The following is a 14403-nucleotide window of genomic DNA, read 5'->3' as shown; positions in this document are numbered from 1 at the left end:
GATCTCTCAATTCTTCTTTTTTATCGTTTTGTTTTTTTATTCACATTCTTTTATGTTTTGAGTCATTTTTTGTTTTTTTTTTTTTTCAGTTGAATGTCTTAAACAGGATTTATTCCCTTATTGCTTCACCTGGTTTTGGCTCACGGTCGTGCGGGTTAGTGATCATCATTGACAGGAATGTTAGTGAGGTAAAGAGTCTCCAGTTCGGTTGAGTTCTTCCACTCCAACAACACTTTCACACAAACAAGCGCTTCTTTATGGAGCTCAGGGTTGTTCCATCGTCATGGTGAAGCAGGGTTTGGGAATCTTTGTTATTAGTTGTGACAAAGCTGACGTGCTCAGAATAGTTGCTCAGCTCCTGATGTACACAGGACGATGTCTTTGGTGCACTGATATTTGAAGTTCGGTGCTCCCTGTGACCGTGCAGCCTGGCAGAACCAGCCTAGAACCTTTTTGATTTGACCTAAAATATGAGTGTGATGGTCGGGGTGCACATACTTTTGGCACATGGTGTAGCTTGGATGTTTTCAGTGATGTAAATGATTACAGATGAAATGCGTGAGCAGTGAGACTCTATTCTGAGCTTCAATGCTAATTTAATCACACAGGTAAGAAATGTACATCAAGTAACACAATAATAACACACACACACACACATTACCACCACACCAACGCTTCATTACGTGAAATATCTCAGTGAAGTTTGAAATGTTTTGTAATCTGTTTTTCTATTGATAACTCGTGAAATTTCTGTCAGAAAGACTTAATAAATGATTTATGACATGAATGCTGTTAGTCAACAGCGTTTGAGGACTAAACTAAAAGGGGTGGGGTCTGTGACAGCATGGCCATGCCCCCCACCACGTGACCACGCCTCAAAGTTTTGTGACCAACCAAATCGTAGCACCTTCATGTCATGGTAAAAACCTCGTAACCGTTGCTCTCCTCAAGTATTTCGTAAGTTACAGACGTAACTCGTGAACATGTGAAAGGGGTGGAGCATGTCAGAGCACAGCCACACCCCCGTCGCAGCGGCTCGTAATCATGTTCCCTATTTCAGTCCACGTGTCCAGGTGCGGGTCGTAAATCTCCACCGAGTCCACAGTAACCGGTGCGGAGAAATCCCGCCCAGAGTTCCGGCCCCCGATGGCATACAGCAGCCCGTTAACGCCGGCTACGCTAACACCGGCACGTGCCACCGACATGGATGCCACCTCCACCCACCGCTCCTTAACAATGAGCACAGGAGTTAGCATTCACCTCACCACACCAAATGTTAGAGAATTAAGCCACGTTAGCTTAGCTGCAGATCGGTGCTATTAGGTTATGATGTATAAACTGGTTATAATTTTCGATTCCAAACTTTTGATTGTTTTTGTAATCCTCAGAAGAACATAAGTGTTGTAAATAAAGTGTACACTAGACCATACCTCCTCAGGACAGTACTTTTCCACGGTGTCGAGTGATCCGAGAGCCTCGTTCCAGCCTCCCACCGCGTAGATGGCGTTATTGAGCGAGGCCACACCCACGTACGCCCTCCGCGTCATCATGACAGGCAGCGCTCGCCAACGGCGGGAAATGGGGTCGTAGACTTCGGCTGAACGAAGCTCCAGCCCCTCGTCGCTGATCCCACCAATCACGTAGATGAAACCTGCAATCATCATTTTTTAGCTAAATGTAGTTAAATAGCATGGTTTTCTTCTACTTCTGCGGTCGCTTCAGATCAAGGTTCTCCATTCTGCAATAGTATGTAGCTCAATATAGCTTAGAATTATATTTCTGTACTGTCGTGTAGTAACAAGTGGCTAAATATAGGTCAAAATTGGTTTTTTTTTTGTGGTAATAAATACCATAGCATAGATAAAGATTATTTACAACTTCTTTAAGTTTCTTCCCAATACAGTGGTAAAATAAATATTAGGTTTGATTTTGAATCTGTGCTAAAATGTTTATGCTAAACTTAGCTAAAATCTTAAATTCTTTATAATTCTGTGACAATATATAGATAATTCTAGCTAAAGATTGACTTTCTGTACACTACTTTGAAAATCTATAGACAATTGAAGCTAGAGACTAAGTTTCTTAACTGTTTTTTGGTAACTTGTAGCTAAATATTGTGTTTGTCTATGTTTCTGAGGTAAAATGTAGCTAAATATTTATGTCTGGTTAGGTTTCTGCAATAACAATTAGTTAAATATTAAGTTTGGCTTTGTTTTGGTGGTAAAATGTGGGTAAACATTTAGTTTATCTATGCTTCAGTGGTAAAATTAAGCTATACATAGCTAAAGACTTAATTTCTTGATACTTCTGTGGCAATTTATAGACAAACATAGCTTTGTTTTACACTACATTGAATATCCTGAAGTCTAGCTAGAAATTGAGTTTCTTTAATGGGACATTTCTACATTTTGGGTTTGTCTATGATAATGAGGTAAAAATTAGATAATTATTGAGTTTGTCTGTTTCTGTGTTAATGTTTAGCTAATTACAGTGTTTCTCTGGTTCTGTGGTACTAATTAGAAAAACATTATATATGTCTATATTTACCTAGTAAAATATAGCTAAATATTAAGGTTGTCTATGTGTCTGTGGTAAAATATAGCTGAAAATTGATTATCTATTTATCTCTGGAAACTATAGCTTGAGAAAAAGTTTCTTTACTGTTCTGTGGTTAAATATTGAGTTTGTCTATGTTACAGTGTTTTAATGTAGATATACGTATCTAAGGCCTTAATTTCTTTATACTTCTGTGGTAATTACAGTTGAATATATATTGACTTTCTGTACACTACCTTGAATAATTTTTGGGTTTGTCTAAATTTTTGATGTAATATGTAGCTAAAGACAGAATTTCTTTATACTTTTGTTGTAATGCGTAACACATAACTGAACATTGCTCATGTTGCTTCTCTGTGACGTCTAAATATTCATATAAATGTAAACACAGCTAACGTCAAACATGGCTCATAGTTTTCATCTTAATTAAGTTCCAGTGCCACTAAATGACCTGAGGTAAATATTTCCCTCATAACAGTATGTACTGTACAGTAACAGCTGTAAAATAAGAATAGATTTGCAGGTTAGATACTGATTTTAAAAATATTTATTTTTACCTTGTAGCTCACAGCAGCCGAAGTAGTATCGTGGTACAGGCATGCTCTCGATTACCTCCCACTTGTTCTCCTCCGGGTCATAACGCTCCATTGTTTTCCCGATCTCAGACCCGATCCAGCCTCCTGCAACAGTCAGAGGTCACATAGAGGTCAGAGACGTGTGTAACTTTTTTAAACCAATAATGCTTTGGCCCAAGCTGAGTTTTGGTTTTCATGTTCTGTGATTAGGAAACCTGTTTAGCAGGTGTGTGTGTGTGTGTGTGTGTGTGTGTGTGTGTGTACCGAGTGCATAGAGGGCACCGTGGCATGGACACACCCCGACTCCACAGCGTGGGTAGTTGAGTGATGCTACAGCAGCCCACTGTTTGGTGACGGGGTCATAGCGCTCTGCACAGTCAAAGATCATCGAATCCTTCTCACCTGGACACACACACACACACACACACACACACACAGCAAAAATGCTTTCTCTGAGCTTTTTCTATTTCCTTACTTAACCTTAATCCAAATAGTATAACACATACGCACCTCCAATAACGTAGATCATGCCATCCAGGACAGCGACGCCCAGCCCACTCCGGGCCTGATGGAGGGAGGAGACCGTTGTCCAGAACTGGCTGAACGAATCAAATCGCTCCACACAGCTCAGCGCCCGGCTATCACTCCATCTACCCCCCTGCAGACGAGTGTAACCTCCTGATGGGATGAAAAGGGGACAAATGTCAGAGTGATAAAGACTGTCTCACACACACACACACACACACACACACACACACACACACACACACAGAGAGTGTACCGATGGCGTAGAGGTATTTGCGTGCCTTCCTCCGGGGCCGGGTCTTCGTCGGTTGTGCGACTGTTTTGGGGTCTTTGGGGGTTTTGACCATCTCTGTGTATTCTCTCAGCAGGGTTTGCAGCGCCACCCGCAGGCTGAAGTCGCTCACACCTGTCTCTCACAAACAAACACACACACACACACACACACACACACACACACACACACACAGTGTCTACAGTGTACAATGTAATTTTTAGATTGTCACTAAGAAGTCACTATGATGTAACTGTGACTGTCACGCCTGTCATAACTATGATGTAACTGTGATGTAACTATCATAACTATGACTATAAGTCGTACCCATCATGTAACTATGACACAATGATCGCTAAGCAATAAGTATAATGTAATGATGTATCTATCGTTACTGAGCCACAAGTATTATGAAACTACGAGGTAACTTAGCCATAATTATGATGTAACAATAAAGTAACTATCGTAACTAAGATGTAATTATCAGGTAACTAAGCCATAATTATGAAGTAACTTTTGTGACTATGATGTAACTATCAAAACTATGAGGTAACTATGTGAACTAAGCCATAACTTTCATAACTAAGCTGTAACAATGCTGTAACTATGACAATATTTTAACGAAGGCATTATAACTATTGTAACTAAGCCATAACCATGACGTGATTATTGTAAATAAGATATACCTTTATTCGTCCCACAGTGGAGAAATTTCTCTCCTGTATCTATGGGGTAACTATTGTAAATAAACTCTATCTATGGGGTAACTATTGTAAATAAACTTTATCTATGGGGTAACTATTGTAAATAAACTCTATCTTTGAGGTAACTATTGTAAATAAACTCTATCTATGAGGTAACTATTGTAAATAAACTCTATCTATGAGGTAACTATTGTAAATAATCTCTATCTATGAGGTAACTATTGTAAATAAACTCTATCTATGGGGTAACTATTGTAAATAAACTCTATCTATGGGGTAACTATTGTAAATAAACTCATCTATGGGGTAACTATTGTAAATAAACTCATCTATGGGGTAACTATTGTAAATAATCTCATCTATGAGGTAACTATTGTAAATAATCTCATCTATGAGGTAACTATTGTAAATAAACTCATCTATGGGGTAACTATTGTAAATAAACTCTATCTATGGGGTAACTATTGTAAATAATCTCTATCTATGAGGTAACTATTGTAAATAATCTCTATCTATGAGGTAACTATTGTAAATAAACTATCTATGAGGTAACTATTGTAAATAAACTCTATCTATGAGGTAACTATTGTAAATAAACTCTATCTATGAGGTAACTATTGTAAATAAACTGTATCTATGAGGTAATTATCATCACTAGGAAATAATCGAGCTGTATCTATGACATAACTTTCGTAACTAAGCTGTATCTATGGGCTAACTGTGAGATAACTATCATAACTATGCTGTAACTACAGCTGTAATTGTGCTGTAACTACGACATAACTATCTTAAAAGTGTAAGTTAATGTAAAGTACTATACAGTAACCTGCTTTAAGGTGCTACACTCACCCTCGATGTAGGCATAAAGTCGTTGTGGAGACAGCAGAGGGAATCGGATCGGCTCCAGAACCTCCACCATGTGTTTCTTCCTGTGTGTGACATCATGCAGGAGCCAGCCCATGGCCGCCATAAACACCTGATACTCATCCTCGACCCTCAACTCCTCACTGCGCAGCAAACATGCCAACTGATCCTTCGACAGGTTGGAAAACTCCTCCCCCTCACACACCTGACACAGCGGCATTAAAGGTACAGTTAGGGGGTTAAACTCCTCCCCTCACACACCTGACACAGGGGCATTAAAGGTAGGTTAAACTCCTCCCCCTCACACACCTGACACAGGGGCATTAAAGGTAGGTTAAACTCCTCCCCCTCACACACCTGACACAGGGGCATTAAAGGTGCGGTTAGGGGGTTAAACTCCTCCCCGTCACACACCTGACACAGGGGCATTAAAGGTAGGTTAAACTCCTCCCCCTCACACACCTGACACAGGGGCATTAAAGGTAGGTTAAACTCCTCCCCCTCACACACCTGACACAGGGGCATTAAAGGTGCGGTTAGGGGGTTAAACTCCTCCCCGTCACACACCTGACACAGGGGCATTAAAGGTAGGTTAAACTCCTCCCCCTCACACACCTGACACAGGGGCATTAAAGGTGCGGTTAGGGGTTAAACCTCCCCTCACACACCTGACACAGGGGCATTAAAGGTAGGTTAAACTCCTCCCCCTCACACACCACACACAGGGGTATTAAAGGTAGGTTAGGGGTTAAACCCCTCCCCCCCACACACCTGACACAGGGAAATTAAAGGGAGGTTAGGGGGTTAAACTCCTCCCCCTCACACACCAGACACAGTGGCATTAAAGGTACAGTTAGGGGGTTAAACTCCTCCCCCTCACACACCTGACACAGGGGCATTAAAGGTAGGTTAAACTCCTCCCCCCACACACCTGACACAGGGGCATTAAAGGTACAGTTAGGGGGTTAAACTCCTCCCCCTCACACACCTGACACAGGGGCATTAAAGGTAGGTTAAACTCCTCCCCCCACACACCTGACACAGGGAAATTAAAGGGAGGTTAGGGGGTTAAACTCCTCCCCCTCAAACACCAGACACAGTGGCATTAAAGGTACAGTTAGGGGGTTAAACTCCTCCCCCTCACACACCTGACACAGGGGCATTAAAGGTACAGTTAGGGGGTTAAACTCCTCCCCCTCACACACCTGACACAGGGGCATTAAAGGTAGGTTAAACTCCTCCCCCTCACACACCTGACACAGGGGCATTAAAGGTACGGTTAGGGGTTAAACTCCTCCCCGTCACACACCTGACACAGGGGCATTAAAGGTAGGTTAAACTCCTCCCCCTCACACACCACACACAGGGGTATTAAAGGTAGGTTAGGGGGTTAAACCCCTCCCCCCATACACCTGACACAGGGGAATTAAAGGTAGGTTAGGGGGTTAAACTCCTCCCCCTCACACACCAGACACAGTGGCATTAAAGGTACAGTTAGGGGGTTAAACTCCTCCCCCTCACACACCTGACACAGGGGCATTAAAGGTACGGCTAGGGAGTTCAACTCCTCCCCCTCACATACCGTACACAGGGGCAAAAAATGTACAGTTAGGGGGTTAAACTCCTCCCCCTCACACACTTGACACATGGGCATTAAAGGTAGGTTAGGGGGTTAACAATCCTCCCCCTCACACACCAGACACAGGGGTATTAAAGGTAGGTTAGGGGTTAAATTCCTCCCCCTCACACACCTGAGACAGGGGCATTAAAGGTACAGCCAGGGGGTTAAAAAGATGGCATGCAGGTGGGAAGCATTTACATGCAGGAAGTGGGTGTGAATGTGGTATGCAGGTGGGAGGGGTTTACCTGCAGGAAGTGGTCCTGAATTTATTGTGGAGGTGGAAGGGGTTTACCTGCAGAAAGTGGGCATGAATGTAGTGTGCAGGTGGGAGGGGATTACCTGCAGAAAGTGGACATGGGTGTGATGTGCAGGTGGGAGGAGCTTACCTGCAGAAAGTGGGCGTGAATGTAGTGTGCAGGTGGGAGGGGTTTACCTGCAGGAAGTGGATGTGGTGTGCAGGTGGGAGGGGTTTACCTGCAGAAAGTGGACATGGATGTGATGTGCAGGTGGGAGGAGCTTACCTGCAAAAAGTGGGCGTGAATGTAGTGTGCAGGTGGGAGGGGTTTACCTGCAGGAAGTGGATGTGGTGTGCAGGTGGGAGAAGTTTACCTGCAGGAAGTGGGCGTGGTGTGCAGGTGGGAGGGGTTTACCTGCAGGAAGTGGATGTGGTGTGCAGGTGGGAGGGGTTTACCTGCAGGAAGTGGGCGTGGATGTAGTTCTGCGTGAACTCTAGGAGCTCACTGTAGTTGATCTGCTCCAGGAACTGATAAATTCCTACACAGTTGCTCGGCTCCATGTGGCTTCTCAGGAACTCTCCACAGATGAGCACGAGCTCTCCGAGCTGCAGCATGTCGGCCGCCATCATGAGATCCTGGACGTTCTCGACTGTCACTTCCACACACCCTCACACACACACACACACACAACTCAAAATACACACCTTGCTCTATGAAATAAGCACAAAACGTGTCTCCACCTGTGATTTGTATCTACCTGTGTATATGAACTCCAGCAGGGACTCAAAGACGTCAGCCTGGATGCCGGCGATGTGCACTTCCTCCTCACGTGACTCACTCATAGCCGAGTTAAAGAGAGCGGAGAAATACGGCCCGCTGGCCGCGAGGGCCAACCGGTGGACCTGAAACGCTCGTCCCCCCACCATCAGGCGCACGTCACACAGCTCCGAGCGCAGACGCATTTTATTCATCTGAGCCAGCATGAGGTGGGCGTGGCGCTCCGAAGTCCGCCTACAACCCTCACCTGTGCTGCCGGTCCCTGCAGGGGGCGGGGCTGAGCGGGACGGGCAGGTGGATGACATGGTGGTACCTCCGTTACACAGAGATGCTGCTCGGTTTCTGGCAGGACATCACGCCTGAGACTCGAAGCTGAAACCGATCTCCTCCGAGAAGCACCATTAATGAATATTAGCAAATTGGCGCATGCGCAGACTAGACGCACCTTAATAAACAGCACACAAGCCATAAATATCTCAAATATAATTCAAACTCATACAAAGCTGAAAAAAACACGGATTAATTCAAGTGCAAACAAATGCCATTCTGTACAAGGTTTTTAAATGAAAGCGAATTTATTTTTAAATAGAGGAGGATTAATAATAATAATAATAATAATAATAATAATAATAATAATATTAATAATAATAATAGCAGTCAGAAAGCGGTATAATCCGATTTATAAACATTATAAACCTAAGCAGAGTGAAATAACAGGTATATTTATAAAAAAAAAACGTTTCCGCTGCACTATATTTCTCTTACCAGACTTCATTTTGTTTCATTCTAATTTTCTTCCGCAGCCGGAATCAAAACTTCCGCATTTCCATCGATTTCTCGGCGATCAGCACACAGACCAGAGGACGCGCTCAGACCTGATCAGACCCGATCAGACCCGATCAGTCGAGCTCCGAAATAAATACTTTTTCCTTCTGTCCAATACTGAAGAATGTACATGTTAATAGAAATAAAAATATAAAGGATAATCTATAAAGGATAAAATATAAGTATAAAAAGTAAAGGAAGGGGAAGTAGAATATTATATAAAATGTATAATGTGTAATAAACTAGAATAAAAATACATTATTACAAACCATTCAGTTATTACAAATAAATATTTTTATTTCATAATTTAAACTACATTAAATGTAACGCAGTCGTGTGTAATTTCAGGAATATCTCTAACATTTTATTTGTTTTAAAGGAAAGACGTCCAGTGTTATTGCCGTTATTGGGTTAATTTTATATTTATATTTATAAATGTATACACACATTATATACACGTGAAGAATATGGGCAGAATATGTGTGGAGAAAGAGAGGTATAATAAATACAGTATATAATCTGTACATTGTGTATAATTGTACAGAAGTTATATACAGTGTTTATACAGTGTTGTTTTACTGTGTTTATAAAGTGTTTTTAAATTATTTATACATTGTTTTTACAGTGTTTTTTACAGTGTATACGTTGTTTATATGGTGTTTTTACAGTGTTTTATACAGTCTTTTTACAGTGTTTATACAGCGTTTTATACAGTGTTGTTTTACTGTGTTTATAAAGTGTTTTTACATTTTCTATACAGTGTTTTTACAGTGTTTTTTCTACAGTGTTTATACGTTGTTTATATAGTGTTTTTACAGTGTTTTGTACAGTGTTTATACAGCGTTTTATACAGTGTTTTACTGTATTTATACAGCGTTTTTACAGTGGTTTTTAAAGTGTTTACAGTGTTTTTTTTTTTTTTTTTACAGTGTTTATACATTGTTTGTATGGTGTTTTTACAGTGTTTTATACAGTGTTTTTACAGTGTTTATACAGCGTTTTATACAGTGTTTTACAGTGTTTTTTTACAGCGTTTTTACAGTGTTTTTTTACAGTGTTTATGCAGTGTTTTACATTGTTTATACAGTGTTTTACAGTGTTTTTTTTACAGTGTTTTTTAACAGTGTTTTTTTTACATTGTTTATACAGTGTTTTACAGTGTGTTTTTGGGTATTCAGAGTTCAGTGGGTGATAATTGATTAAATAAAATACATTTCGAAACTTTTTTTTTTTTCTGCGAGCAATTATATTCCTATAACATCACAGGTTTCTGTGTGGAACTCAGTGGTCTTGTGGAAAAGATTACATTTCGATGTTATTGTTAGTGTTAAGAGGAAGAGGGACTGAGTTTTCTTCTGCTCAGAGAGTTTATTTCTCTTATAGTGTCTTATAATGTCTAAATTCATTGGTTTGTAGTTGAGATTTACACCAACTGTGTGTTTTAGGATTTGTAGTGCTGCTTCAAACATCTACAATCAAAATACAACAATCATTTTATTGTGTCTCAACCAAATATTTATTTTAATATTGAGGTGTTTGAGAGGAAAATTGGGAATATTGTATTATGGCTGTTAATATGAGTTTTTTCTGATGTAGTGATTAATGTGGGTAATTTTAGCATCGACTGTAATATGTTTACTCATCAGTAGTATATCAATTTCATTGTGATACCTATAGAACTATGGAACTCTGGATAATTATGGAAACTCATGTTATCTTCTGGCCTGTAAATACCAGAAGAAGAACAGACATTTATAAGTGTGTGAGGAAGACTGAGATGGATGAAGATGTAGAGGAAAAGGCACATATATAGGTGAAGAAAATGGGATGTTATATGGTGATTAGTTAATTTGTTTATACAATAAAATCTTCTTTCTTCTGGTAAATAAAAATGAATATGCATGATTGTGTCTAAAGTTCTTAGGTGATGGAATTTCAGGTTGGTGGTTCATTGAGATTTTACATGAGATACAAAGTCCTGAAATGTTTTTCCCACGACGCATCATTTCATTTTAAAAGGTGGATTTCCATTACAGTTGTTAGAAGTTGAACACAGACGCCGACAGAAAAGGTAACATTTTAGTGTGTGTTATGAAATACAATATGGAAAGTTAAAATCATTCTTTTTTAGTTTTAACAGCTAAAGACCTGGAAATCCATTAGATAATTAAAGGTGAACTCAATGTCATGATTTTGTAGGGAACTGATTTGGAGAAACTGCATCAAATGTTCTGGAAAGCAACATCAATGCTGCACACAATACTGTATATATATAATAAACTGTGTGTTTATTACACACACACACACACACACACACACACACACACACACACACACACACACACACACAATGTGTTAAAATAAATAATTTATTTGTGTAAATAATCTCATATCAAAGCTGATCATTAATATCTATAGTGTTACTGTACATATACACACAGATATATATAATATTTAAATTGTATTGATGAGCAGGACAGGGGTGAGGGTGTGACCATCCCCACTTTCCCATTCCTACACAAGAGGAAGAATTTCACACAGTGTTCAGTCTCTCATAGAGGAGCACATAGGCGTTATTCATCCTCTTCTGTAGCACCGCCTTCTCGGTGGTCTGCGTGACGAACTGGTCGTTGCAGGTCATCCACTGATAATGATTGTCCCTGGAACAGTCGGTCACATAATGTCCTGGGAAAGAGACATGAACAGAAATAGTACATATGAATCACAATAAAGTGTCTTCACCATCCAATAGAAATATATATGGAGCTATAAACCAAATTTATTTAGAAATACACTGGATTTATGTGTGTGTGTGTGTGTGTGTGTGTGTGTGTGTGTGTGTGTGTGTGTGTGTGTGTGTGTTTTCTACCTTACCTTTAGCTGCTTCTCCCCCAATATGGCTCAGGACACTTCTCAGTCTATAAGTAGAATTTGATCCACAGTCCTCCTTCTTAACTTTCTTTCTTTTCTTTCTCACGTCCTCTTTCATTCTATCTGTCTGAATCTCTCTCACTGCTTCATTCAGGGCCGTCTTTCTGCCCTCAGCTTTGCTGTTCTCTACATAAAGGAATGAAGGAAGGATTATTTCTTCTGGAATGAATCTGAATGTGATTTATACTGACTACAGACATTAGAGGATTTTCTTGTCGGATTCCAGACTCGGAGGATCAGAATGTCTGCTGGTTACATACCTATTGGGATCTGCGTGTCTGGTTGAGGGGGACAGTCTATGTGCAGCTTCGTACTGATGTCCACTGCAGTGTGCAGTTTGGTGACTGTGTAATAATCTGTAAATTGGAACCTGTTCAGCTGCACAATCAGAAACCTGGAGAGAAAAAGAAATGAACAGGAATGTTCCAGCTGATGATCCTCATTCACTCTTACAATAATTACAGTGTGTGTGTGTGTGTGTGTGTGTGTGTTACCTGGGCAGTGTGTCATACACCCATCTGGAGCTGGCAGATTCTCCTCCACACACCGTACACTTTCTCTCCAACACTGTGGTGTTCTACAATATACACATTATTCATACACACAGGGGTCAGTAATAATACCATCACACACACACACACACACACACACACACACACACACACACACACACAGATATAACGAGAAGCAGTTACTCACATAAACAAAGTCGTAGACACACTTTTCCACCGACTCGCACACCAGGGGCACAGACAGGTGATTGAAGACTTCCAGTTTGTTCTGCTGGGATCCACAGCTGCAACACACACAACATGCATGAACATCTCATAAACACCTGCATCACCTCCAAATTCCAAACTCTTCAGGTTAGGTGTGGTACCTGGTGCACGTTATAATGTTCCTCATGTTGAACTTGAAATTGGACTTGACTGGACATCGAGGTTCCACATCCTCTTTCCAACGTGTCCTAAGATAAACTCCTCGATTTCACTCAAACAGAAGCAGAGGAATTCATGGGCGTCCTGCACACACACACACACACACACACACACACACACACACAGAAACACATCAGTCATCAGTATGTTCTCATCATGTTCTCGTGTGTGTGTGTGTGTGTGTGTGTGTGTGTGTGTGTGTGTGTTCTCCGTACTCACATTCTGTTGGTCAATGGTGAACTCAGGGTTGATCATCGTGGCTGATAAAATCAGGTCTTTGAGCAAAGAATCCTTGTTGATTTTATGTCCACCTTTCAAGCCGTTTCTCAAGCGTGACAACTCCACAAAACATCTGCAGAAGATCAGGAGAACAATTTTTATCTCCATAAGTCTATTCCTAATCTACATACTGGATATTCCCTATGATCCACTTGGTCTGGTTGGGAATCAGTGCTTTCTGCTTTCTCGAGCCTGAATTTGATCCTTTAACCCTTTTAGCATTTTTATTTTTACGACGATCCTAAATGTGCTGCTAATGTCCCGTCTGCTAACGTGGTCTCTTTGCTAGGTTCTAACGTGGATCATGATGGATGAGAGGTCAGTGGTGTGGAGTCTGATTACCTGATCAATGTGTCGTCTACTTTGGGGAAGGAATTGTCCAGCAGGTTGGAAAGTTCTCCACAGAACGTCTCAGCTGTGAACAGACACTGCAGACTCGCGTTAACGTAGCAGTTGAATCCGAAATTGGTCAACCTGCGAACAGATCCAGACGTTAGACACACGTTCAGGTCTAAAGAAACCACACTGGAGCTGTGAAAACATCTCAACACGTACTACATTCCTATTCCAGTGCGTTCAGATAGAAGCCTCAAATCTTTTAACTAAACCCATCGTTCTTTTTCAATGCAAACCCAGAAGCAAATCCACAATCCACATACCCTTCAGTGAGCGTGTGCACGTGTGAGATGGGGAACAGACTCGGAGTCAGACTGCTCACGTGTCCCCCACGAGGAAATGCAGTCAGACTCTCCAACACTGTCATATGGGAACTGAAAGTGGAAAGGATGGAGTTTAGAGTCGACTCTCTGTAGAACACAATAAATAGAAGACTTTCTTTGCTCTGTTCTGCACGTCTGTAACTCACCTGGACTCAGATGAATCCATCTCTCTGTAGTCGTCACTGCACTCGCCATCAAAAGTATTCAAATTCGAGTAGAACTTCGTAATTATGGACTTCGTGTTTAATAGTGCTGCTGCCATCCATCCTTCATTCAGATTTTTCTGCCCATGCACCATGGTCTCCTTCAACTCCTCCATCTTTTTGGTTTCCTCCAGAGAGTCTCGTGGTGAAGTTTCTGACCTGCAGAAGAAATCATGTGGAACGTTGTGTTCATTTCACATACAGATCTATATAGTCGGGTGTCCACATACTTATGGCCATATAGTATAAATAAAATAAATCTGCAGTGGAGCTCACCTTCCTGTAGATGTTCCAGGATCAGAAGAAGGAGGTGCCTTGTTCTCCTACACATCAGAAAAGGAAACACACCACATATGAGTTTATAAAAACACACTCAATG

The 14403-nt window shown here is 41.0% G+C and overlaps 2 protein-coding genes across 4 annotated transcripts in view; both read right to left on the bottom strand.

The window, feature by feature from the left end:
• Positions 1-572: 572 nt before the first annotated feature.
• Positions 573-8994, bottom strand: LOC124387146 (intracisternal A particle-promoted polypeptide). The gene is made up of 10 exons (XM_046851292.1): positions 8895-8994; positions 8110-8574; positions 7808-8019; positions 5481-5700; positions 3913-4062; positions 3642-3809; positions 3396-3533; positions 3114-3236; positions 1431-1651; positions 573-1229 (listed from the first exon to the last, which is right to left on the bottom strand). The coding sequence occupies exons 2-10, from the start codon at positions 8432-8434 to the stop codon at positions 1005-1007; spliced, it is 1782 nt and encodes a 593-aa protein (XP_046707248.1). The 5' UTR covers positions 8435-8574; positions 8895-8994; the 3' UTR covers positions 573-1004.
• Positions 8995-11429: 2435 nt separating this feature from the next.
• LOC124387786 (ubiquitin carboxyl-terminal hydrolase 37-like) overlaps positions 11430-14403 on the bottom strand; it is a 3446-nt gene continuing 472 nt past the window's right edge. Inside the window, exons 2-9 of one of the 3 annotated variants that reach the window (XM_046852350.1) lie at positions 14301-14347; positions 13968-14183; positions 13762-13872; positions 13445-13576; positions 13043-13175; positions 12766-12907; positions 12585-12681; positions 12440-12462 (exon numbers count right to left, since the gene is read on the bottom strand). In XM_046852350.1, coding sequence (XP_046708306.1) covers positions 12788-12907; positions 13043-13175; positions 13445-13576; positions 13762-13872; positions 13968-14183; positions 14301-14347 — 759 coding nt within the window. In that variant the 3' untranslated portion in view covers positions 12440-12462; positions 12585-12681; positions 12766-12787. Of the gene's footprint in view, positions 11640-11828; positions 12012-12145; positions 12280-12379; positions 12463-12584; positions 12682-12765; positions 12908-13042; positions 13176-13444; positions 13577-13761; positions 13873-13967; positions 14184-14300; positions 14348-14403 lie in introns of those variants that run through there. The other 2 variants (XM_046852351.1, XM_046852352.1) reach the window with 2 other exon arrangements.

The sequence above is a fragment of the Silurus meridionalis genome, chromosome 6 (genome assembly GCF_014805685.1).
Source record: "Silurus meridionalis isolate SWU-2019-XX chromosome 6, ASM1480568v1, whole genome shotgun sequence".
Classification (NCBI taxonomy): Eukaryota; Metazoa; Chordata; class Actinopteri; order Siluriformes; family Siluridae; genus Silurus; species Silurus meridionalis.
The sequence above is the reverse complement of the archived record's forward strand: the minus strand, read 5'-3'. Positions and strand labels throughout refer to the sequence as shown.